Below are 23,350 nucleotides of genomic sequence, written 5' to 3' on the forward strand. Positions count from 1 at the left end.
CCGATAATTGGGGCTGAGGGCAAACCCAATACAGATGGTATTTGCACTGTGTGATGAAGAGGATTTTCTGGGTTTACTGCAATCTGCAGTGCAGCTAAAGGAGGAGAGGAGAGACGAGGAGAACGGAAATTGGAAAAGAGAAATGGGGGAGATGGAAGGCAGAGAAGAGGGGCTGAGAAAGAAAGTGACAAACATTCACTGAGGAGATTGAAGCTAGGGGTGCACAGAGAGGAAGAAGGAGAGTGAAATACAGAGAAAATGATAACATAAAACATACACAGACACAGAAAGAGAATGTAAAATCCCTCGTACCTCTCTGCACAGCTCTGGTTGGTCATTATGTTATAGATTGTTGTCCCTCCTACGTGATCACTCTTTGTTCACTATTGATTTGAAATCTAGTGATCTTGGAGTTTGGGTTTTAGTTGTAGGGGTTAAAATGTATTTACGTATTAAAAAATGCCAGATCCGCTCTTGTCTAGACCTTATCATTTCACATAAAACATCCTAGTTACGTGCCGGGTATGGACACCCCTGTCAGGACAAACTTGAAACCCGCTTGAAATCTCCCCCCTTTTAAATCCCAGCCTGTCCCATAATTACCACTGATAGAATCTCCTGGAAACTCATTCAACTTCCTAATGTGCAAAGTTAACTTGATGAACGGCGAGCAATAATGCATCTGCGCCCTCCATCAGTCACCATTAAAACTGAGAACTGGCCATTGCATCTCAATATAGCATTATTAGCGGCGGGGTTTCTCAAGAAGATGGAGCGCTCTGCATACTAAACCAGGCAAGAAGCCTCAGTGTCATGCTGAAAATAAACAGCCACTCTACTACAAACTCTATGAATGATCGTCTAACTATGATTCATGTGAGTGTTTACTTGAACTGATGAGAGGATTGAAACTTAACAAATGGCAGCTGTACACTGGATCTCTAGTGAAACACATCGTCTGTTCCCACAAATGTTTCTATTTTATTCTGATTCTGTAACTCTCAGAAAGAACCCCACCATATCATGCAATTCTGTTCTGAATTGCGTTTAAAATTTACACATGCAAAGTAAGACAGACCATCAGGGTGTAAGATTCAACCTGCACCTCTCAGATCACTCATTTTCACTACAGTCACGCTGATTTTTCTACATTCCGAAAGAAAGGACTTCTGATGAACCAAACGATAATGTCCCCCGTGACTCACGCTTGCAGCCCACACAACATCCCACAAATGCATCTCAGTTTGTCATACAGGGTGATCTTTCTATTCTGTCTTTCACCATAGGCAGCTAAGACGATGAATGCTTTTCTATTTGACAGTTTCTTTTCCCTCTTTCAGTGTTTCTTCGAGACTCCACACTTGTGTGTGGATTCCATTGTTGTACTCGGGAGCTGAAGCTGTAATGTCAAAGTATACCACAAACCAACAAAATTGTGGGATGCAGTGTGTGGTGCAATTTGAGGGAGATCGACTGTGAATGCTCCATCTGCAGGGAAAAGCTATTAAATGCGGCAATGGTCCAGAGTAAGCTCGTGAGACATGTTGAGACAAAATACCAGTGTGTGGTGGTGAGGTGCTGCTGTGAGAGGAAGAAATATCACTATGAACGAGTGCCATATTTGAAAGAAGTTTGGGAACCACTGGTTTATCCAGCTCTTGTGGATTCTGCTGCAGTTACCAACAGCATTTTGATAATCTGATAATGTTTCCTGCTTTGATATTGGGAGGATTTCACCCATGCCAATGTGATCTTTAGCTTTGCTGAGATCTCTTGTTACATCTCTTCAGTGGTATAAGTTTACCGCTATGATTTAAATAGAACTAACATTTGAAATATTTGATGACCATCCAGGTTCATTGATGTCTGTTCTTTAAAAAGGTTTTCAACTTAGTTTGGATTGCTTCGCAGAACAGAAAGACAGTGATATTACAAGAGAAGGCAAAAATCTAAGAGTCTGATGATAATATGTGGGGGGAAAATATTTTAAACAATGTGCGACCAACCAGTGTAGGTAGTATATAACAAAATATCCATTATAAAACTAGATGACCATTTACATTTTTTGGAGAATTTGTTGATTTTTTGTGTTTTAGATATAAACGAATACTTTAGAAAAAAGACTTTCAAGAGGGTGAAATAGATTTTGAGCCCTCTCTTGTTTTTTTGTATTTTTATAATCAATTTGCACTTTGGTGAGAATGTTCCATCTTAACATCTATCATAACAAAACATTTTTATGAGTACAGTTTGTGTAAAATAATAAAGTTTGAACAAATGAAACTTTATACTTCACTGCAGCACCTTTCTCATCTGTGACTGAGCCGGAAGAGTAGGCCGTGGATCCGCAGAAGCAGCCGAATCACACCTCTCCTTCGCAAACATGATGGATCACAAAACAGCCAGTGTCTAGAAAAACAAAGCCAGCATTTAAGCTCCTAGCTGCCCACTGTTCTTTTCTGTCGTACATGGCATAAATCTCAGTCAAGGCACACAGAGTCCTTCCTCTAAGAGGGGTGAGAGGGGTTATTTGTTTCACTTTACACAGAGTTCGTTGGAGGTGGGTGGCGGAGATTTCACCTTGTCTTCTGCATGGTTTTAGAGCCTGATGAAAGAGTTAGGACAGCAAAAAACATACTGGACCGATACGGATGTGTGATAGTGTCATGCAATAATATGCATTTTTGAAAACAATGTCAGACTTCATGAGTTTGTAGGCCTAGTAACATGGTCTGTGTGTATACTTTTCTTTACAGTAAAACAACACTGTGTGACTGTAAATAGGCTGTATATATACATTTTGAAAGGATGAATGGACGTTCTGTCCTGTACAATAATAGAGTTGTGTGATGGTGTGCAAAATTTTTGGTAAAATGCCTCAAATCTGACAGTGCATGTCATTTTTCTCTCTCTGAGTACTCTCGCTCTCTCTGTCTCTCTCTCTCTCTCACACAGACACTCACATTGGCAGATAAATAGCTAGCTGGGGAATGGTTCAACCACAACAACAGCTGCTCATGTCTGGCCACTGCCATGTTAGCTGCAGCCAGCCATGCAGTCTGTGGATTGGAATACACAGTTTATTTGGAGAGTATGAAAGCACGTGCTGTATTTGTACCAAACACGAAAAAAAAGTTCCTGAATATTACACAACATGAACATGAGGGGTTCTGTATGGTGTATTCTCCAGTTAGTTATGGATGTAAAGTGCTTAGTAATGGGTGTACAGTCAGTGCAATACACAACACCCATTGTAGGGTTCACATTTCGACACACTGACTGTAGTTTGACTGAAAACAAAATACAGTATACCAATTGAAAATGTATTTATTTATTCTTGTTTGAGATGTAGCAAAAAGTGTTTTAAACTAAGCAAAGAGTAGTAGACAAGAAAATACATTAAAAAGTTAAAAATACATTTCAAGAATAAAATCTACATTAAAATGTTCTCATTAGGATACTATCTCCGTCTCCTAATCCTCTTTGTCCCCTGTGGGACATGAGGCCCCAGTGAGCTCCCTCCCTCCAGATACTGTAGAAATTCCAAACTTTGGTTGGACTAACATTCGCCAAGCATCCTTAGGTGGTCACACAGCCCCATTTCAGCAGAGACTGCAGCAGTGTGTGAAGATTTTAAGAGGTTGCGTGCATGCAAAGTCAATAGAGATATGCAAATGGAGATGAACAGATGTAAATTTGTGTGCACGAATTGAGGGGAAAGTGTGTCCACTGAAGCTAAAAATGTTTCCACTTGAGTGAGAATTTGCCGTTATCTGAATTTATTTAAATGAATATCTTCACTTCACTCTGCCTAGAACGGGAGCTACTTGAATGTACTTTTACTGTTAGTAATATCATCTCCACAATGTGTATCTTTGTGCTTTTGTATTTCAAAACATAATTTTACTATATATCCCATTACACTGCTAATATTTAGGTGAAAACATTTACATTTAGAAATGTTCCAAGTGAGCATATGGAAAACCTGTTTCTTGATATGGCTCTAAGCCATTTTGTTTTTCCTGTTTCGTAATCTCATTGTTGCCAGTCAGCACTATTTGTCCTCCAATCACCACGCAAACAAACAATAATTTGAAGAACAGCAGTTTGGAATGAGGCTGAGGCCTTCTTACTTATCCAGAATTGTTATATGGCTTCAGCCTTAGGAGGAGGAACAGGTTAGAAAATACATTGTGACGCTAATACTACCAGTATCAGGTAGGTGTCAACACTTTAATCAGGCATCAACACACACATACACACTCTCTGCTTTCACCACTGTTAAGGAACAGCCTTGCTGAATTTAATGGGCGTAGGGGTGGCATCATTGACAAGAGGATTCATAAGACTATTATGTGCTGTGACATCTCCATAGACACTTTCTGAACCTCAGATATGCCCCAAATGACCTCCACTTTAAGCACAATGCATGTCCCGTGAGTTTGTGTGATGGTGTGTGTGTGTGTGTGTGTGTGTGTGTCCATTGATCAGGGCGTGTCTTCAGATGATCATCAGGGGGCCAATGAGAGGATGCCTAGAATGGAGACACACATATACTCACACACTCAGGCGCGCAGACACACTTGCACACAGATTAACGGGGTAAGCTGTGCCGCTCATCTGGGATAAATGCGGTCAGAGAGGGGAACAGCTGAGCAAACAGCTCTGGCAAGAGGCAGCGAGCAGAGTGGAGAGGGAGTGAGGGAAGCAGGGATGACAAACTATTCATCCCGGCGCAGTGTTGGCGACCGGCTGCCACGTTGGATATGCATCAGCCCTGAACCTGGGAGAATGGGGACCAGTGGAGGTAATGGCTAACAGACACACGCATATACTATACTTTGTTTTTTTTCCTGGGGCAAACTGCAGTGGAAATGGGAATAATAATAGCAGTTCACTGTGCCCTGGAAGAAAGAAATGATTGGTATACCTGGGAAATCCCTTGTCTTTTTTTATTGTGACAAATGAAGGACAAGTGCCACTGTAGTCTATTCTATCTGTATCAATATTGTTTTCCCCCTTAAGAGTCTGGCAGCAAGTGCCGTTAAAATTTGATAAGTGATGAGGAAGATTTTGCACAATCAAATTTGAAACAAAAACTCTTGTTTGTACTTAAATATTTTTGCAGCTCTCCAGATGCAGCACAGCGGTTAAGCGAATCATGTTTTAAATGAAACACAAGAAGAGGTATAATACCAGGACATGCACCCTTGTTGTACAGTACATTATGAAGCCAGATGGCCTGATGCTGCTAGTCAGTGATGAACCAATGAGGCCGGTGTCATTAAGATAGATAACAGTGATATGCCACATTAAGCCTCCAGTACTTTGTCCAGAAAAAGGGAAAATACAGTAACTGTTGAAATCGTCATTACCTAATTGGCTAGGTTGCTGCTTCATGCTTAGCTTGATTTTGAATTGTGGGGTTTGATTCTGGGCTCTAATATTTGAATGAAAGAATCTTAATTTCTTTCTTTGAGTGTCCTGCTTGAGAAAACGGTGCACCTGTAAGTAAAGATGTGCATTTCTTTTCATAAAAAAAAAAAAAAAAAATCAATTCTTTTTGGGTGATTTTGCCTTTATTGGTGATCGAACACCCGAAGACAGACAGGGAAATGCAGGAGAGAAAAAGAGGGGAAGACATGCAGCAAATGAACCACAGGGTGGATTCGAACTCGGGCCGCTGCATAATGGACTCGTGTATATGATGCGCATGCTCTGCTGGATGAAATAACTGACACTCCAAGATGTGCATTTCAGACAGGTAGAGACTAGTTGTGTCAGCTACATTGTATTCAACACCACTGTAGTGTCAAACACATTATGTCCCTCATCTATCCACACAGAAAAGTTTAAGCTAATAGGTAAGGCTGAGTGCAATTTAGGTTGCAAATTGAATTGTGACACTTAAAATCTACTTTAGTCTCGAGGCTTTCAGACGTTGTCATCTTCAGGACCCACTTTTGCTGCCCAACTCAATTTACTCATACCGGAACCTTCTTTTCAGTGTCGCTACAGGCTTTAGGAATTACCAAGCGAAAAATTAACTGTGATCCCGCAGTTTCATTTTGGCACATTGACATTTCTAGGGCGGACTTGTTGTCGCTGAACATGCTGTGGAAAAACTGCACAGGCGAAAAAAAAATTGTCAGAAGAATATCTGCTAAAAAAAAAAAAGATGCTCTAAAGGAATATTGACTTGAACGTCTAGAGACATCATGTTCACTTTTCTTTGTTTAACTTTTGACATGTAAAGGGGTTTGTTTTGTCTGGTTCTCTGCAATTGTTCCCTTTCATGTCCAAAAAGATGTGACGTCCAAAAACAGTTGTTTGCATTTCAGAAAAGGCCGTTGTCAACTGCTCCTCCTGGTGTATGACGACACAGTATACATACACAGTTTATTAGGCAAGACACTTGGGAAGTCTAAGCAACCTTTTGAACTGTTTTCTGAGTAAGACATAAGATGTTCTCTTGTAGGTAGCTGGTTTTCATATTGTTTGTAAAAATTTAGTTTACTACTACTGCTGCGGCATTCCTGCACAGCACACTTGCTTGCTGGTTTTAGTGGGTCAGTTGTGGTCTGTGTAATATTTGTGCAATGTGATTTTGGAGTTTGGTTCAGGATTTAGTTCTCCTCCTAAAACACACAACTAAAATCTCTTGATATTTTGTCTTGGGATTTGGCATCATTAAAAAAAGAGCAACGTTCTTTCATCTTGTTTATTAGAAGAGCCCTCGACATTTGTAAACTGTGCACTGTACATATGTTGTACAGTATAATGTAACCTAGATGTAAGGTCCAATATTGTGTCTGTGGTCTGACTGAAGTGCTTCCTTTCTTTGTCAAAAATGCGAACGTTTAAGGAAAACAACCGAAAGATCACATCACTGGATATGATGTAAAGTGAGGACCACAACATATAGACTGTACAAATTCAAAGTCCTGAACAGATGCTCAGTGGTGCAGATCAGATCAAGTGTGTGTGGGTACAGATGGCTGTTTATACCTATATTTGCGCATGTGCATGTGCTTTAGTATTTGTCCACTATTGTGTACATATAGCAACATCAGACAACCCTATGTCCTCGTCCTTTGGCAGCAGCAGCCTTGTTGTGTCATGCCGTCACCTCGCCAGATTGAGAGAGCAGATGATGGCAGTTTTCAAATTCCCACTGCTTCTCTTTCAGTCTCTTTACCATTCATGTCTGATGTGCGAGCCTCCTGCCAGTGTGTCCCGGGAGGGTCTCCCAGTTAAACCAAGGTTAAATCAAATCAATTCCCATGTCTACATGATTAGGCCTTATCCAATTGTTAATTATCCAGAGCATGGGAGAGTTGATGAAAGAGATGGGCGATAAGAGTGGCATGGGGATAGGGGCACTTTGATAGAGTTCTGTTGTAGAGTGCTCTGGTACACAGTTGTGGTTACGTTCTACCTTCCTAGCTTCTCACATGTGAGGGTTTGCTCTTTTCTCTGTGTTAAATCAATGTAAACTTGTTATCAGGTCAAAATAAGCTATTTGAAGAAGCTAACTTGGGTTTTGGGATCCTGTGATGAGCATTTTCACCATTTTCTTTGACTTTTTATGGATTAAATGGATACTATGCGATTCTGCAGAGAGTTTGTTGATAAAAAAAACTCATGAACGCGCATTGCCATGGTAACAAGTCCTACTCTGCTCAAATATCGCAGAATCCACAGCATCTGCTGTCCGAGAGCAAGTTAGCGTCAATAAGAGCACTGTAGAAGGTGTGACAACAAGCCTGTCAATATTTTAAAATGTATTGAAGCAAAATACTTTTCTAAGCCTAAATCTAAGATACGGAGTCATGTTAATTTATCGGTAGGATTATCGAGAGGAACAATATAGGTACAATTAGTGAACAAACATCATCAAACGTGTAAGCAGACAAATGCAGCATCTAAAATACAACAGAGTAAAAAACTAGTGAGTTATTTGAAATAGTTTGTTAAAATTACAGTGACTGATAAGAGTTGGGAAGCACAAGTGCGACTGTTTATCTCCAGGGCCGAAGTCAACGGTTGGCAGCAACACACGGGAGCTCCTCTTTAGTCCTGAGCTGTTTCTAAGCCATCTTCACAGCTATAGTCCCGTAAGAAGTCCAGCATGTTCGAGCGTACCGCTGTTTGTTTACAACGCCCCCGCCACCTGCTGCTCGCTCCGAGCAGCTTTGTTTGTGCTCAATGTACAGACCCAGGGGCTGTGTAGGAAACCGGATTTTTTTCAGAGCACACGAAAAACAGAGAGCTATCTATCCATGAGGAAATATTCGCAGAATTTAACAAAAAGTGTATTGGATAAGAATCGCAAAGTACCCCTTAAAACTATGAATCCATTGATGGCAAAAATAATGAATCGAGAGATGCATGTCACTTGGTAATGCCATTGGCCTGGCAACTAGCCATTAACACAACTGTGGTTGGTGTCCCTATCTTACCAAACCAATTGCTTACATGATTTTGAAACACTGCCAGAGGCCTTCATGTGCTCAGCTAGCACTGTGATTTAAGTCAACCAATATAACAGTAATGTCAGACTAAGAACCAATAATGTAAAAAAAAATTTCCTTTTGGTCTAAAAGTGAGTCCTTTGAAATTTAGCTCCCACGTCAGAGCGTTCCTTCTGTTGCTCTGCCAGAAAATGACTTTGTCGGGCTATTTTAGCTGATGTTTCAAAGATTACATTTCCCCATAATTTCTATTCTGGGAGTAAAATGGCCTTTGCGGTGTAACAGGCTTCTGATGGGAGACCTGGGTCACTGTGACTTTTGGGCCTGCAGAGATGTGGATATACGGCAATTCTATCCTGCTGTTCAATGTTCAGAGGCCTGGCCAAGGTGTTAGCTGTGAGACTCAGACAGACAAATATACATCCACGCAGAAACACAAAAAGTCTCTTATTTCATACACATGCTTTTTAATCTTGTCTCTAAAATGAAGATTGAACTGCTCATGTCCTAAACTTTGGTCACATTCTCGGTAGTGTGCTTAATCTTCCCACACTTAGCTTTTCCACATAATCTCAAGAACCTTTCTTTAATCCGTCGATGTCTGCAATCTTTCACTATAAGCCTCTGGGAAACCACTCTTTGCATGTGTGTTTGTGTGTGCATGTGTGGTTTTGTGCATGTTTGCATGCATTGCCGTGTCCCATTTCACTCCTGCTCCAGCGCATTGGCTGACTTGAGTTTTCACACCACTCAGCAGTAGTAATGAGTATGAGGCTGGATGTGACAGGCCTCATACAAGCCCCATGCATTATTTAGCTAATGGTCAGGTGGCAGATGCTGGAGTGCTTGTACTGAGACCAGTGTCCCAGTGGGCAAAGGCTGTCCTCCTCTCTACAATCACCTCATTTTTTTCTGAATAAGATCAGTGAGCTCACTGTGGTTTTTCTGGGTCTCCTCCCAGGAGTTAATGTGGCCTCCCAGGTGCCATGTTTGGAAGCTTGAAGCCACCAGCAGTTTTAAGGACTAAAATCTGTAGAGTGCAGAAATACCCATTACATTTAGAAGGTCCAAAAACCAAAACAGGACACCAAAGCAGGAAAAGTGCCAAACATTGGCTGGTGCAGCTTCTCTATTCACTGATCAGGATTTGCTGTTTTTGTCTTTTTCATATCATTATCAGTAGAATGTTTTTGTCTTTGAATTTTTGGTCAGACAAAAATTTGAAGACATTACCTTGTGCTCTGGAAATTGCGATGGACATTTGTAACTATTTTCTGACAATTTCTCCACCAGCCGTAAACCTGGGGATCATTTGGTCACACGTGTGTGCGTGTGTTTGTAGCTAGTACATACATTCAGTGTTTGCTAAGTACAGACACAGGAGAACTCAAGGGATTTGGACATAAACGCTGGACACTCAGGCTGAGCAGGTACAGTTTATGGTGTCTATTAGCAAACGGTGAAAAAACGTGCACAAGTGGTGAGGCAGGCAGTTCATATGGCAAAATAAATCCAGACAGGTACTGGTGAAAATCCAAAGTCCAGAAACCACAACACATATGGGAGACGTGTGAAATCCAAAATGTCAAATCCACATTAGGCATGGACGCTTGACAGTGAATAAGATAATCTGACAAATGAGAAGGGGATAACAATGGCTTAAATATACAAGAGAGAGGTGAGGATAAAGAGGGACACGGGAAACAAATTATGGCAATCACATAGGTGATCAAACACTGGGGCAGGACGTGAAGTGGGAAGAGAGGCGAGAAACAAAGTAAAACAGGAATCCATCTCAGAAAAAATGAATAAATGACACAAGGTAAAAAATTATCACAATACAGAGAAGGAGAAAACACGAAGACAGAAAGTGAAGTACACAAAGATATGCTACACTACATCCTGTGTTAATGTGTTCTGTGCCCTGTTAGGTAGATGTAAATTACACTCGGCTGATCGAACATGATCAGTAAAGCGATAATCATTTTTCTCACAATTTTATCACTAAGCAAGACCCTTGGATCTGATGGCAGCAAGCGCGCTGAAGACCTGCGTCCTAGAACACTGACCAGTTCTTCACTCATTCTTCTGAATCCTACCTAACGGCCGTAAAACTACCACGATCCCTGTACCCAAAAAGCCAGGCTCACAGAACTTAACCACTAGCGCCATGTTGCCCTCGTATCCATAATAATGTCTGCCACTGTACACCAATGACTGCACCAGTTCATCACCCATCACTACTTAACTCAAATACTCACAACACAGCCATTCTTGCGGTACTCACAGATGACTACTCTGGACTATCACAGCACTGTACCAGATCATTATTCAGCCCATCCTATTGTACTGTTCCACCAGCTGCTTTAACATGTTGTCAGGCCAAATTTACACTTACAACCAACACCTCCGCCAGAATAATTGGTCTCCCACACCCAACCTAGCAGAGCTAAACAATAAGGCCATTGCACGCATTGTAACCTCAATAGCACACACCCACCCAATTACCATCTTACCCTACTGAGGTGCAGAGGGGCTCGCTTTGGGGCAAGCCGGTGTGTTTACCTGAGGTGTAGGCCTCTTGTGTGTCTGAGTGTGGGGAGAAGAGAATTCCGAGGCAGGTGCGAAGCATAGTTAAAATTTCTAATAATGTTCGTGGTGATTAAAACCTGCTTTCACATGGTAGTAAAATGTAAAAAATTTGGGGGGGTTACAATCACGATGCCTGCTCAACGTCGTGATGTCTGTCAGCCATCGCCGATGGACAATGGTATCGTCTGTCGGTCCAACCCTATTTCATGCTACTCTGAACACACAGCCCGCCCTGCTCTCCCTGTTCTCCACCAATATGCCCCCCAGACACACCTGGCATAGATCTGCAATCTACTGAGTGTGCTCTTCTAGCTGACTAATGAATGACTTCAGTAATGAAGCTCCTAGTTTGAGCCTTAGTTGTCTTTGCATTGTTTTGCCTTGTAGTGTATCTCTGAGCACTCTGCTGTGATTACACCACACTGCATTTCTCTGAAGCAGGATGGGGTAGATAGTCCAGGGCAAATCAGGTTAAGTAATTAAGGGCCTGAGGTAGCAATCTAGCTTCTCACATTATGCTCTTGCATAAAAAAACAAGCTAAAACATCCATCCCCAATTCTAAGACATTGAGCTATGTGGCAAAAACCAGTAAATGTCTGTCCAACTTTACACCAGCTGAGGCCTGAGCTTGGAATCTAATAATGCTAATTGTAGTCATTAGCTTGGCTTTTAGGGAGCGGCTCAGATGTTGTTTGGACATGAACGTTCATAGTGACACATTCTGTTGAGTTGTGTAGTATCATCCAAAGCTAACTGGAGCACCATAGAGTGCTGGCTGGTGTAATTGGGACATGTTAATTAGTCTATTGGATGGAGCTTGTACCCTCCTGAATATTGCCTTTGTGCGCTGCCCTTTTCTGTGTACAAAGCCAACCTAATGCTTATGTCAGTGTAAATGTCTGAACGTGTGTGTGTGTGCGTGCGTGTGTGTGTGTGTGTTTGAAGAAGAGAGAAATCATAGGACAGTGTGAGTGTGTATGTCTGTTTGTATATATGCACGAGACACTCTTGGGGCACTCTAATGAGGCAGTCATTTGTTAAACGTAATCACCGACTAGTTTATGCCACCCGCTTCCCCTGGCACAGGGACAAGCCCTATTATGAAAAGGGCGTGTTTGAGTCACATTAGCACAGCAACAGCCACCCCCACCTCCCTGTCCCCTCACCCTAACTCCCCAGTCACATGCTGAAATGGACCATCAATGCTCAGCTGCCAATGCGCCAGCTAAGCATTAATGATGCCATTCACTAGGGATGTGGCAATGTTTCTGTCAGTCTTAACTCTCTTTAAGTCCCTGTGGTAACGTCTACAAAAATATGTTAAATACCGAAAAGAGATTGTTTTTCACAACGCTGAGCATACAGCCGCTTGGATTTTATGCACAAGCTGTCAAAAGATTCTTCCGTGAATTGCTGCCACACATGAAGGATGAGAGGTGGTGAGATGGTAATGAAGCCAAATATGTCTGAATAGGCCTTTTTTCTCTTTTTAATACAGTTTCTCTGTAAAGCAGAGTGGAAAAGCAAACAGTTCCTTGCATTTGATGGTGTTTTCAAACAAACTATAAATAGTTATTGGCCATGATATTGCTTTTGGGCTGAGGGGAGTGTTTTCAAAGCACTAGAAGTCACTAGAGTCAAGTTAATTTTGAACCGAAACACTGCATGACTGAAGAGGTGGAGTAAAATCATAGGCTATTCGTTAGGGATGGTGACTGTAAGTACACTGCCCCTCAGATATTGCGGCCTGATCAGAACGGTCATAACAGAAACAGTCAGGTTGAACTCAATTTACTCTTTAAAGCAACAATGGCTGTTTCTCAATACTGAGTTTGCCAAGTTCGGACTCGGGCCAAGCTTGCCAAGTTCGGACTCGGGCAGAGAAAGAACACATCTGGGTATTTGAGTTTACTTGGCTAGATGCAGACTTTTAAATTGGAACAGTACTTGGGCTGCGACCAAGCGTGAAGCTTCTGGTCTACAATATGAAGCGAATGCGGAAGTCCCTGAAACCTGCATTCTATTGAAAATCCAGCAGGGGGCGACTCTTCTGGTTGCAAAAAGAAGTCCGGCTCCATTAGAAATAATGGGAAAATGACCCTACTACTCAGCTGAATAATTACCCCAATAAACACTTTCCTGATGAGTTTATGGTCTCAGTCGCTAGTTTCAAGTCTTCTTCAATACAAAATGATGTTCATTTAGTAAATTATGGTCCCATTTATTTTAAAATAGACCACAAACAGAGTATGTTTCAGGGTGGGATTATCTATGATTGACAAGTCGTTACCATGGCGACCTGTCAATCAGGCTAGAGCCGACTCGGACCCTCAGCACTGTGTAAATTTAACCAGCGCCGTTGCAAAAGCTGATTAGGAGTTGGCTGTTCACTTTCTCTGGTGAGTACATTTAGTTTTAAGAAAGTTGTTTGACAAAGTTATCAGCCTAGTTAAAATGACAGTTAACGTGAGTTACAGTTGCACCTAGCTGGGCAAGCTAGCTAGCTCCGCACACGGCCGTGAGCTCCGCCGTATCGTCACTTCCGGGCACTTCCTGGTTGCAAAAACTCAACATGGCGGCGCCCTATCGGCCAAACTCGAAGCTTTAAAACGGCAGTCCACAAACCAATGGGTGACGTCACGATGACTACGTCCATTTCTTATATACAGTCTATGGCATTTCACAAGTCCACAAGAACACAAGTACAGAACGCAGATTGAGAAAGAGCTATTATGTAAGATGTGTTTTTTTGTGTGATTTGGCACCCCCCCCGTTTCAAGTCCCCGATGCCATAAATAAGGACACCTTTACATGTGCATTTGTTATGATTACATTAATTATGTTTAAAAACTAGCAAGTTGACAACTTTGCTAACACAGCCAAACATCAAGGATTACTTACTAGTTCAGTGTACACAGAAAGATCTCGTACTTTGCGCCACTCTCCACCAGCAGTGCCAAAATGTTGCTTAAAACTTGGGTGGCAAGCTAGACAGCCACCGACGCTAGAGCACGTACAGTAACATTTCTGATGTCCGAGTGTGTTACCTAGTTTGCTAACGTCAACTCGAGCTTTATAGCTAGCGGCAAAACCTATCTGTGATAGCTCTGGCTGATTTTGCCTAAGTTGGAAAAAGTTGCTAACACAGGCAAACATAAAGCAAGTGCAACAACACAGGACATAGCAAGTCAGCTAATAAGTTATTACTTAGAAGTCCAACAGCAAGAAGGCCAGCTCGGCATCTGTCCTGCAACCTTTCAGCTCTTTTAGCTCACACAGAGTAAAAAGCAGTCCGATATTTACTTTTGTCCGGTCTCTTGCTACGTCACTCTTTCTTTTTCTCTCCGACATCTAAATGATTTTGAGGCTTCATATACTACATAATATTGTACCACCTCTAGCTTATATCAGTCATATGCACTTTGTTTATAGACTGTAAGAGCCCATTTAGTGCTGTTTGGCTTTCAGAATTATTGACATGCATGATTACTTTTACTTATAAGGAATATATCATTTTTATTATGTTGGCAGACTGGCAGATACTTGATGACTAGTAAATCAAGCCATTTGGAATTTAACAGAAAGCAGACAATATGGAAATCAGTTGACAGACTGCCTATCTGATTCTCCAGCTGCCTGTCTTCTTCAAGATAACAAACATCACCCGATAGCCTGAGCGAGGATCAGCTGCCACTAATGAAAACAGGCCTTTCATCACTGCTCAGGCTTGGAGTGAAAATAGAGGTCGGCATTTATAAAGCATAAACTTGGCCTGAAGTGCAGTTTCCATGTTTTTCATGGGAAAAGGAATAAACACCTGACATCAAAGATAAATACATATATTTCTGGCTGCAGCCCTACCTTCATTAAACAAGTGTTTTGTTTTTGATCCATCCTTCATGTTTAAGATTTTCAAAGTAGGTGCAAATTGCACTTGAGGGAAGTGCTGTGCAAATTAGGGCCCGGGTGTAACGAATGGCTTAATCAGAGCTTACATGAAGAAGGCTGCAGACATCAGACGATTGCAGGGCTAATACTAGGATCACGCTAGAGATGTTCAGCCGCACATTTATTGGTATCAAAACCTAAATCATATTAACCAAAGTGCCATAACACAGGGAGCAGCTGAAACTGGTTCAGGCTTGCAGTCAGAAGCATCAGATTGACAAAACACGCTGGTCCGTATTTACATATTTATGTCGATATTTTGTTTTCTAAATTTAATAGGGCTGCAAATAATGTATTTTTCTGCTTTTGATCACATTTTCTGAAAGTCTAAGACAACAGCTTCACATTGCTTGTTTTGTCTGACCAACAGTTGAAAGATATCAGTTTACAAAAACAGAAAAAGCCGCAGAGCAGATGCTTTTTGTTTTCTTGGGGATTAAGTAATTCGTTGATACGCCGTTATTTTCAACACTTTTACAGAATAGCCTGAAATTAGCTTGTGAAACTTTAAGTTGTCTCTCAGGCTTACAGTTTGAATCGCCGGGTAAATATAGGCAAAGATTTTCTTCCTGAGTGATTATAGTACAGATGGACCATGGTGTATTGATGTCTTTTGTTGTGTGGAGACTAATAACAGCTGAAGCTTAACAGCATGAAGGTATTCCTAAGTGGATGAACCAGTAGGTGCAGAATAGTAGGCAGATGATTAAAGATTACACGTTGTCATGTACACAAAAATCTCTGGCCTTCCCTCTGTACTAGTGGCGCAGATATTAAGCTGAGACATACCTGGACATGAGAAAATAGGCCTGAATCATTGATTCTCATAAAATTCACCAGCTTAACATGCTGATAGAAAGATCAGTAATCCTGCTGTTGTTCAGGCATTCGGTAGTGCTATGTGATATCAAACAAGTATTGTTTCTGGTCTTCTGGGTCATGAAAAGCGTTGTTTTGGCTGTGAAGTGCTTTTAATGTGGTATTCTATGAGGAGAAGCCTCAAAGAAAGATATATAGAAAATGTAAAATATGCTGTCACCATCTGCACTGGATAATGAAAAGGCTTCACAACACAAGAGGACTCCTACTTCAAAAAAGGACCTTACCCTCTGCAGGCACAGCCATCTACATGCCCATTTCACATTCTCTAAGATCCTGCTGTGCTTGTCATAAAGGTAGACAGTGTTTTGGAGATTTTAGAGTCGGTCTATAGCGTCAAAGACATTTGCGAGAGTTAAAGTTGAATACATTTTTGTCACTGCGCTCCCTCCCACAGTTCGAAAACTTGTTGGTAGGCGTCAGTTAATCCGATTACCTACCCTCAACTAAACCAGCTGAGGGAGGTGCTGAGTTAATGTATATGGAGCCTAAATGGACAGAAACAAGTCGTAAGAATAAAATACTGTTTTAGTCAAACAAAAAAAACCTCAAATCCCATTCTTAAAATATGCAGCATCTGGAAATCCAGGTGCCAGTTAAACTTTGGGACCCAAAAAGGAGAGAAGAAAAATTACGTAACCAGATGAGCAACTTGACATCTTCTGTCTAATTGGAATGATTATTAATGCAGGGGGCCAAGAGGCCAGCTGAGTCCTACAATTGCCCTTGTGCTGTCTCCTCTGGGAGCCTAACTGTCCCGTGGAGCTGAGGGGCCAAATCTATGGCTCTGATTCTGACTGCAGCTGGGTCTTCTCTACAAACATTATCTCCCCCACCACGGGAGATGCCAGCTACCTTATTGAAATAGATGACTGTTCATATTAACAGCTGTAAGGTGCACATGAGAGAGGGAAGCCATGCATCTTAATGTGACATGGACATGTGGTAAATATATAATAGTATTAGCTGTCATTTACCGTTTGATGATGATCCATGATGTACGATGTAGCAGTTGACCTGTTTTAAAGGTTCCTTCTGTCTTTCTTTCTTCTTCTTTGTCTGTTTATCGAATGAATTCATGTCTGTGTATCCATTAGACATAAGAAGGCATAAGGAATCTTTGTATGTGGCCGTCCTTGGTGGGCTGTATTCTCAGAGGGAGAATGAAGTCTTAACTATTAATAATTTGTGACCTACATTCAATGTGACATAGAGTAGTACATAAACTATTGACAGTTCTTGTTTCATAGCCAACCTGCAGTTTTTAGCCACTTGCACTCATCTTGTTGAACAGTAATTTCACTTTAATTCCACTTATTATTATTGTGTAAGTGCATAATGTTATCCCATAAATGATTGATTCTTTATCTTTTCAACCTATCCCATCATTATAGCAGTCAACACAGCCTCTAATATTTATTGTAGAAGGAGTCAAGAGGCTGCATTTGTTACATGTACTGTACATTGACCTAGAAAGCTGTGAGTTCACTGTCATATACATTATACAACATATATGTAGTCATAGTGACTATTTTGATATTGATTGTCTTTGCAAACCTGATGCTAAGCCCTCCAGACTTCCTGCTGAAGTTGTCACATGTAATTCCCACTGCTCAGACTCAGCCAGCAAAACCCATGTATCTTTACGCTTGGCTTGCCTACATTGGTATTGATCAGTAATGTGTTACATTGCTCTACAGTGGTGGCAGAGAACGAAAAAGCATTTAATTATAAGAGGACCCTACTAAATAGACTAAAAGTGCACATGGACATGGACTGCCTGACCTTGTCTCACACTGTCTGCACTGTCGTCCTTTAAACAAGCAAATTGCAGCAAACAAAGGTAATCTTAAGTAAACCAGGGTGGTAATGTTCAAACAGACAAACCTGAGTTCTGCACATAATATAAGTCACCTAGACTGAAAGTGTGTTTCTTCTCTGTCTGTCCGTATTGAAGATGTAATCCAGAGTGACAATCTTTGTTGATATTGCCAAAAGCAATTTGTTGAACATATTTGTTGCCTGATGAATTTGGAAATGGAATACAAACAGGCAGGGTAATGTTACAAATTACTGTTTGATTACCAGAATGCATTCTCTCTGGGAAGAACAAATCACTCATATACAGCAAATCAAATATGTAGTTACAGCAAGCTTTGGGTTCTAGTAAATCAATTTTTGTTCCTGGATTACTGATTAACTATAAACTGTGTTTGCTCTGGAAGATACAGTTTTAGAATGTAATTAATACCAACAAACCAGCCAAACAATGTTGACTCAAAGAATGGAAATTAATAGAATCCTAAAACTTTTAAGACATTCTTACCAGGGAGCAGTTTTTTATTTAATGATGGAAAGGTACTGTTATTGCATTGTTATTGCTTTGGCAAAGTCAGACATTATAGCCGTCTCTTCAATTGCAGTGTTTTGATGTTTGTTTCTTTTACGAACCCCCCTGTTTGTTTTTCAGAAATTTTCAGTCAGTCAATCTGTGTCTTTGGGACGGCTGTGGCTCAGGTTGTGGAGCGAGTTGTCCCCTGACCAGGGTTGGTGGTTCGATCCCCACCTCCTCCTGTCCACATGCACACAGCCAGAGCATTCGTAATTGCCGGTCCCAGGCTCAGACTAATGGGGGTTGCGCCAGAAAGGGCATCCAGCTTAAAAAGCCCTTGCCAAATCAAATATGCGGATCATCAGATCTCCATGCTGGGTTTGGCAGTGAGATTGCAACGTTGTGGCGACCCCAAACGGGCGCTGCCAAAAGAAGTCAATCAGTGTCTTTCCTCTGGTAAAGTTTTGTCTCAGCTATCTGTCAGTTGCTACATGATGGAAGAGGATTTGGCTTTATTCCTATTTAAAGAAAAGAAAGGGTTTGCAGTGACTTTTTCTGTCTTCTTCTCATCTTATTTTTTTGTCTCTCCTTCATCCTCTCTCTCTCCCTTTAGGGATTTCTGTCTGCAAAGGAATGTTGTTTTCATTCTGTTGTTTCTTCTCTCCAAATGTCAACTTCAGGTGTTTCTTTTCTGGCTATTACTGTTGTGTTTTCTGCATTCTCTTAATTAAGATTCCTGTTTTTGTAGTGGCGCCCCACTCTTCAGCAACTCTTCTTTGATTTACTTAAAGGTTAGTCGGAGTGGGTGGACTGATGCATTTCTTCTTCTTTTCCCTTCCATCTCAAACATGTGCTTCTGGTATGTATAAAAATTAGTTGAGCTTTGGTAAATCTAACAAGATCATCAAGACATTCTGGTCCATAATGTGGCAGCAGAATTAAGTACAGTTTCGAGTCATGCCACGGCTTATCAGCTGAGACACTTTCTTTTTCTCACTCTGTTCCCAAAGCACTCTACTTTGCCAAAACCTGCCCTCACCCCAGCTCTGCACTTTGTGGCAGCCGCTGAGGAGGTGACAGGATTGTTCCAGGTCAGCCATGGAGCTTTGACCTCTACTCCTCTTTGCCTCTTATCCGAAAATGGCACAGTCGCTTGGCTAAGCCAGCTTGATTTCACCTCAGAGCCTTAGACTTTAGTCACGCTCTGATAACTGACTGACTAAAACGGCTGGCTGTCACAACAATGACACTGGGCACTAAACTCACAGACCCCAGATATCCTGCTCACCTGCTGATTCTTGGTTGGCAAAATCAATTCAGTAGTAAAATTAAGATTGTGAATGGAAAGACTGAATGTTTCTTTTTTTGTAAAACAAAAAGTGCCACCTATATGGGTATAGGGTTACAAAGCTCTAACCTTATTCCATGCATTTCCATCCTAACAGGCACCAATATGTCATGTTGTTGCAATTTACAGTAAAAACTAAACTAAAATATTTCATACTGTGCTACATTGATACTTGTACTTGAGTGGATAAAGTGATATAGCTGCTATAGCGACAGGGGCAGTATCAGTCGGTCAGTCTGTCCACCACCTTGTACCAGAATGAATGAATTATTGGATGGTCATTAAATGTGGTGCAGATCTCCTGCATGCCCAGAAAATGACACCTACTGATTTTTGTGGTACCCAGACATTTTCATCCAGCGCCACCAGCAGGTCAAATTTAAATTTACGGTGAAATAGTTTAACATCTACTAGATGCCTTGTCACAATGGTTTGTACAGATATTCGTGTTCTCCTGAGGGTGAATCCTAACGACTTTTAAGATCCCCATACATTTCCACCACCATGATTTTTACATCTTTGGTTTTGTGACTATTGGATAAAATTTCATGACACTTGGTTCAGACATGGCAACTCAGGATCATTTGTTATAACTTTAAATATCTTCTGAACTAACTGATCTAATAGGGGTGCCACGAGATCTTAAAACGTGACAACATTCCTTGTCGGGGTGAAAAGTTGTCTCCCATGATGGAGTGTGAGGGTAAAATTAGCATAGAACATGCCCCCACCACTTTGAAATTGTTGTGTCAGCATTTTTTGTACTCGGTGGAAACAACAAACAGTGACAGAGTGACAAACAAGACGCGAACAATATGTAAACAACATTTCAAAATGCACCTGCATTATTTTGCATTTTGTGACTTTCAGTTGAACTATATACTGTAGTATATATGTCATATATTTCGCCATATTGGCGACCTGACCAGGGTGTACCCCGCCTTTCGCCCGATGCCAGCTGGGATTGGCTCCAGCCCCCCGCGACCCTGTACGCAGGGTAAACGGTTGACGATGGATGGATGGATGGTTGGATATTTCGTCGCTGAATATTTCTTAAAAGTAGTGAAAATAGTCATGTCTTGTGAACCCAATATCCTGTTTTGTCTCGTCCTGTGAGCTAAGTGTATCGTCACACCACTTCTATCTAACCCTATCATCAGGTCAAATGTTTCATTTGTCCAATACTTAGGTTTATGACCAAGTACCTCCAAAACAAATGACAATCCTCAGTGCCACTTAGCAAATGTTAGCGTGCTAACATGCTAAATTAATGATGGTGAACATGGTAAACAATTATACATGTTAAACATCAGCATTTTATCAGTATATTAACATGCAGACATTATCATTTACCTTGAATCACTGCTGTGCAAGTAAAGCCTCACTGAGCTGCTAGCATGGACTTAGACTCATCATAAAAATGTCTGTGTTCTGCTTATTACTTGTCAGTACTCAGTATATCTTTTCGAAGACCTCTGCCATCACAGATCCAATGAGTACAAATAAGCAAAGCAGTAGCAAGAAATACTGTCTTTCTGTTTTCTGTTTTCAAAGTCTTAAAGGTTTATTTGTTAAAGAGAATTTTTTTGTTGTTGTTGCTGGAATTAGTCCTTGTAACTGCTTGGCCCCATTTTAAGATGGACGACCTTTTGTAGGGTGTACCAGTTATTTCTACAATCCAAACTCATTGTTGTTTTTCTGATATATTGCTGGAGACCAAATTAGTAATTTGGTCTGTGATGTTGCATCTCTAATCTCTAATCAGATAAGATACCCTCATTTTCCCCTATGATACACCACCTTTAAAGCCAATATACCGTGTATAGAGCTTCATTCATCAAATCATCTGTCCCCAGACACCCTCTGTCTCCCCCTCTTTTTTTGAAAAGATGTCAGCTGGCACCAACGTAATTGGAGTCTATACACAAGGCATCAGATTGACTTTCGACAGGCTCAGTCAGGCTTTCATTTTAAGTCTTTAAATCTTCACAAATGGAATAATCTGTCATACACTTTAAACGATGAGATGGCGAGACTAAGGATGTTCAGAGTCGGTTTTCTCTGTATCTCCCACACTTTTCATTTAAGAATTCAATGTCAGGGCACTTATATCACACCCAATGAGATGTGCTTGTATTGGTAGGGGAATCATTAGCTGGCACAGGATTGTGTCACTGTAGATCAGTGATTTAAGTGTTGTTATGCACACTGTCATCCTTTGGCCGTGCAACTGTGGAACTAGTCTGCTAAGATTTTTTATTTGGCTTCCATCATTTGATTTAAGCTAATTGCATGGCTTTGGGGGAAAGAAGTGGGAGGAGGAGAGGAAACATCATCCATCTAATTTGTATGGTAACCTGTCTGACACAAACATGCACAGGCCGAATGAAATGCAGCCTATTCTTATTTAAAGAGTGAGGACATAGCAGTAATAAGAGACGGGTGGACAGAAGGGGCAGGGGACGATCAATTGAAGCAGAGTCAGAGGAAGGAGAAGAGATATGAGGAGAACTGAAGAAGAAAGTCAGATGGAGAGACAAAAAGAGAGGAAATGAGTAATTACTTTAAATGGAAGCTTTTTAAAGGTATAACACCCCATATGTGTTGACACTTTAATAGCTACAGTATAATTGAGTGCATTTTGTCATTTGCTTAAACTTGTCAGACGCTATTCTGATAATTCATTAATAGATTATTAATAGTACTATTTTTAAAGCAAAAATGTCTAAATAATTCCAGCTTCTCAAATGTGAGAATTACTATTGTAGAATTTGAAGACAATTTGAAGGACTAAAGGAAATTTATAGAGAAATGATTTATAGGGAAAACAAAAACTGATTAGTCAGTAATGAACATCATTGTCAGGGGCAGCCTTAAGTGAGATTTTGCCAGAAAAGAATTTTAGAAAACAGTACAACAACTACAGTAAAAATGTTAAATTCAGCAATTTATATATGTGTGACTCATTGAATAAAAGTCATCATTGAAATAAAGACACCAAAATGTCCACTGACAGTAGCCTGTGTGTGTTTATTGTAGTTTATTTATGTTTTGTCTGGACAATGTCTGTTACACAGTCTAAGCTAACATTGGAAATATTATAAGCTTTATGGAGATTTTATTTGCGGCAGAGCTGTTGTATTTGATTTTAAGTAATTACGTTTACATTTACTCATTTGGCAGACACTTTTATCCAAAGCGACTTACATTTGAGGAACAACATGCAATCATTAACAGAGCATAAAATACAGCACGAGATCTACAGCTGACAATACATATAAATAAAAGCAGCAATAAATACTAGTAAGCGCTAATGGCATATATCGCATCAATGGGGTAAATACCTAGGGAAAGAAGTTACAAAAAGTGCAATCAATACAAGATAATTGTAGGGGATAGAAGAAGAGCACAGGAAGTGCATGTTAGATGTAATAAGAGGAAGTGTTCTCGGAAGAGATGAGTTTTCAAGAGCTTCTTGAAGTTAGAGAGGGACGCCCCTGCTCTGATGGCATGTGGTAGCTCGTTCCACCATCATGGTGTCACAGATGCGAACAGCCGGGACTGGAATTGCTTTCTGTGAAGGGATGGCAGAGCCAGGCGGCGTTTGTTGGAGGAGCGTAGTGGCAGAGAAGGAACGTAAACTTGTATTATGGAGTTTAGGTAGATGGGTGCAGACCCAGTAGTCACTCTGTATGCAAGCATTAGTGACTTGAATCTTATTCTGGAGGCCATGGGTAGTGGCCAGTGGAGGTCACACAGCAATGGAGTGACATGTG

General features: G+C 40.9%; 1 protein-coding gene across 15 annotated transcripts in view; it reads left to right on the forward strand.

The window, feature by feature from the left end:
- LOC123975310 (kazrin-like) overlaps positions 1-23,350 on the forward strand; it is a 212,987-nt gene that overhangs the window by 106,246 nt on the left and 83,391 nt on the right. Inside the window, exons 1-2 of one of the 15 annotated variants that reach the window (XM_046056691.1) lie at positions 13,447-13,466; positions 19,018-19,085. The exons of the other annotated variants lie outside the window; for them this stretch is intronic. Coding sequence (XP_045912647.1) covers positions 19,040-19,085 — 46 coding nt within the window. The 5' untranslated portion in view covers positions 13,447-13,466; positions 19,018-19,039. Of the gene's footprint in view, positions 1-13,446; positions 13,467-19,017; positions 19,086-23,350 lie in introns of those variants that run through there. 15 annotated transcript variants of the gene reach the window in all.

This window comes from Micropterus dolomieu, linkage group LG08 (assembly GCF_021292245.1).
Source record: "Micropterus dolomieu isolate WLL.071019.BEF.003 ecotype Adirondacks linkage group LG08, ASM2129224v1, whole genome shotgun sequence".
Taxonomy (NCBI): Eukaryota; Metazoa; Chordata; class Actinopteri; order Centrarchiformes; family Centrarchidae; genus Micropterus; species Micropterus dolomieu.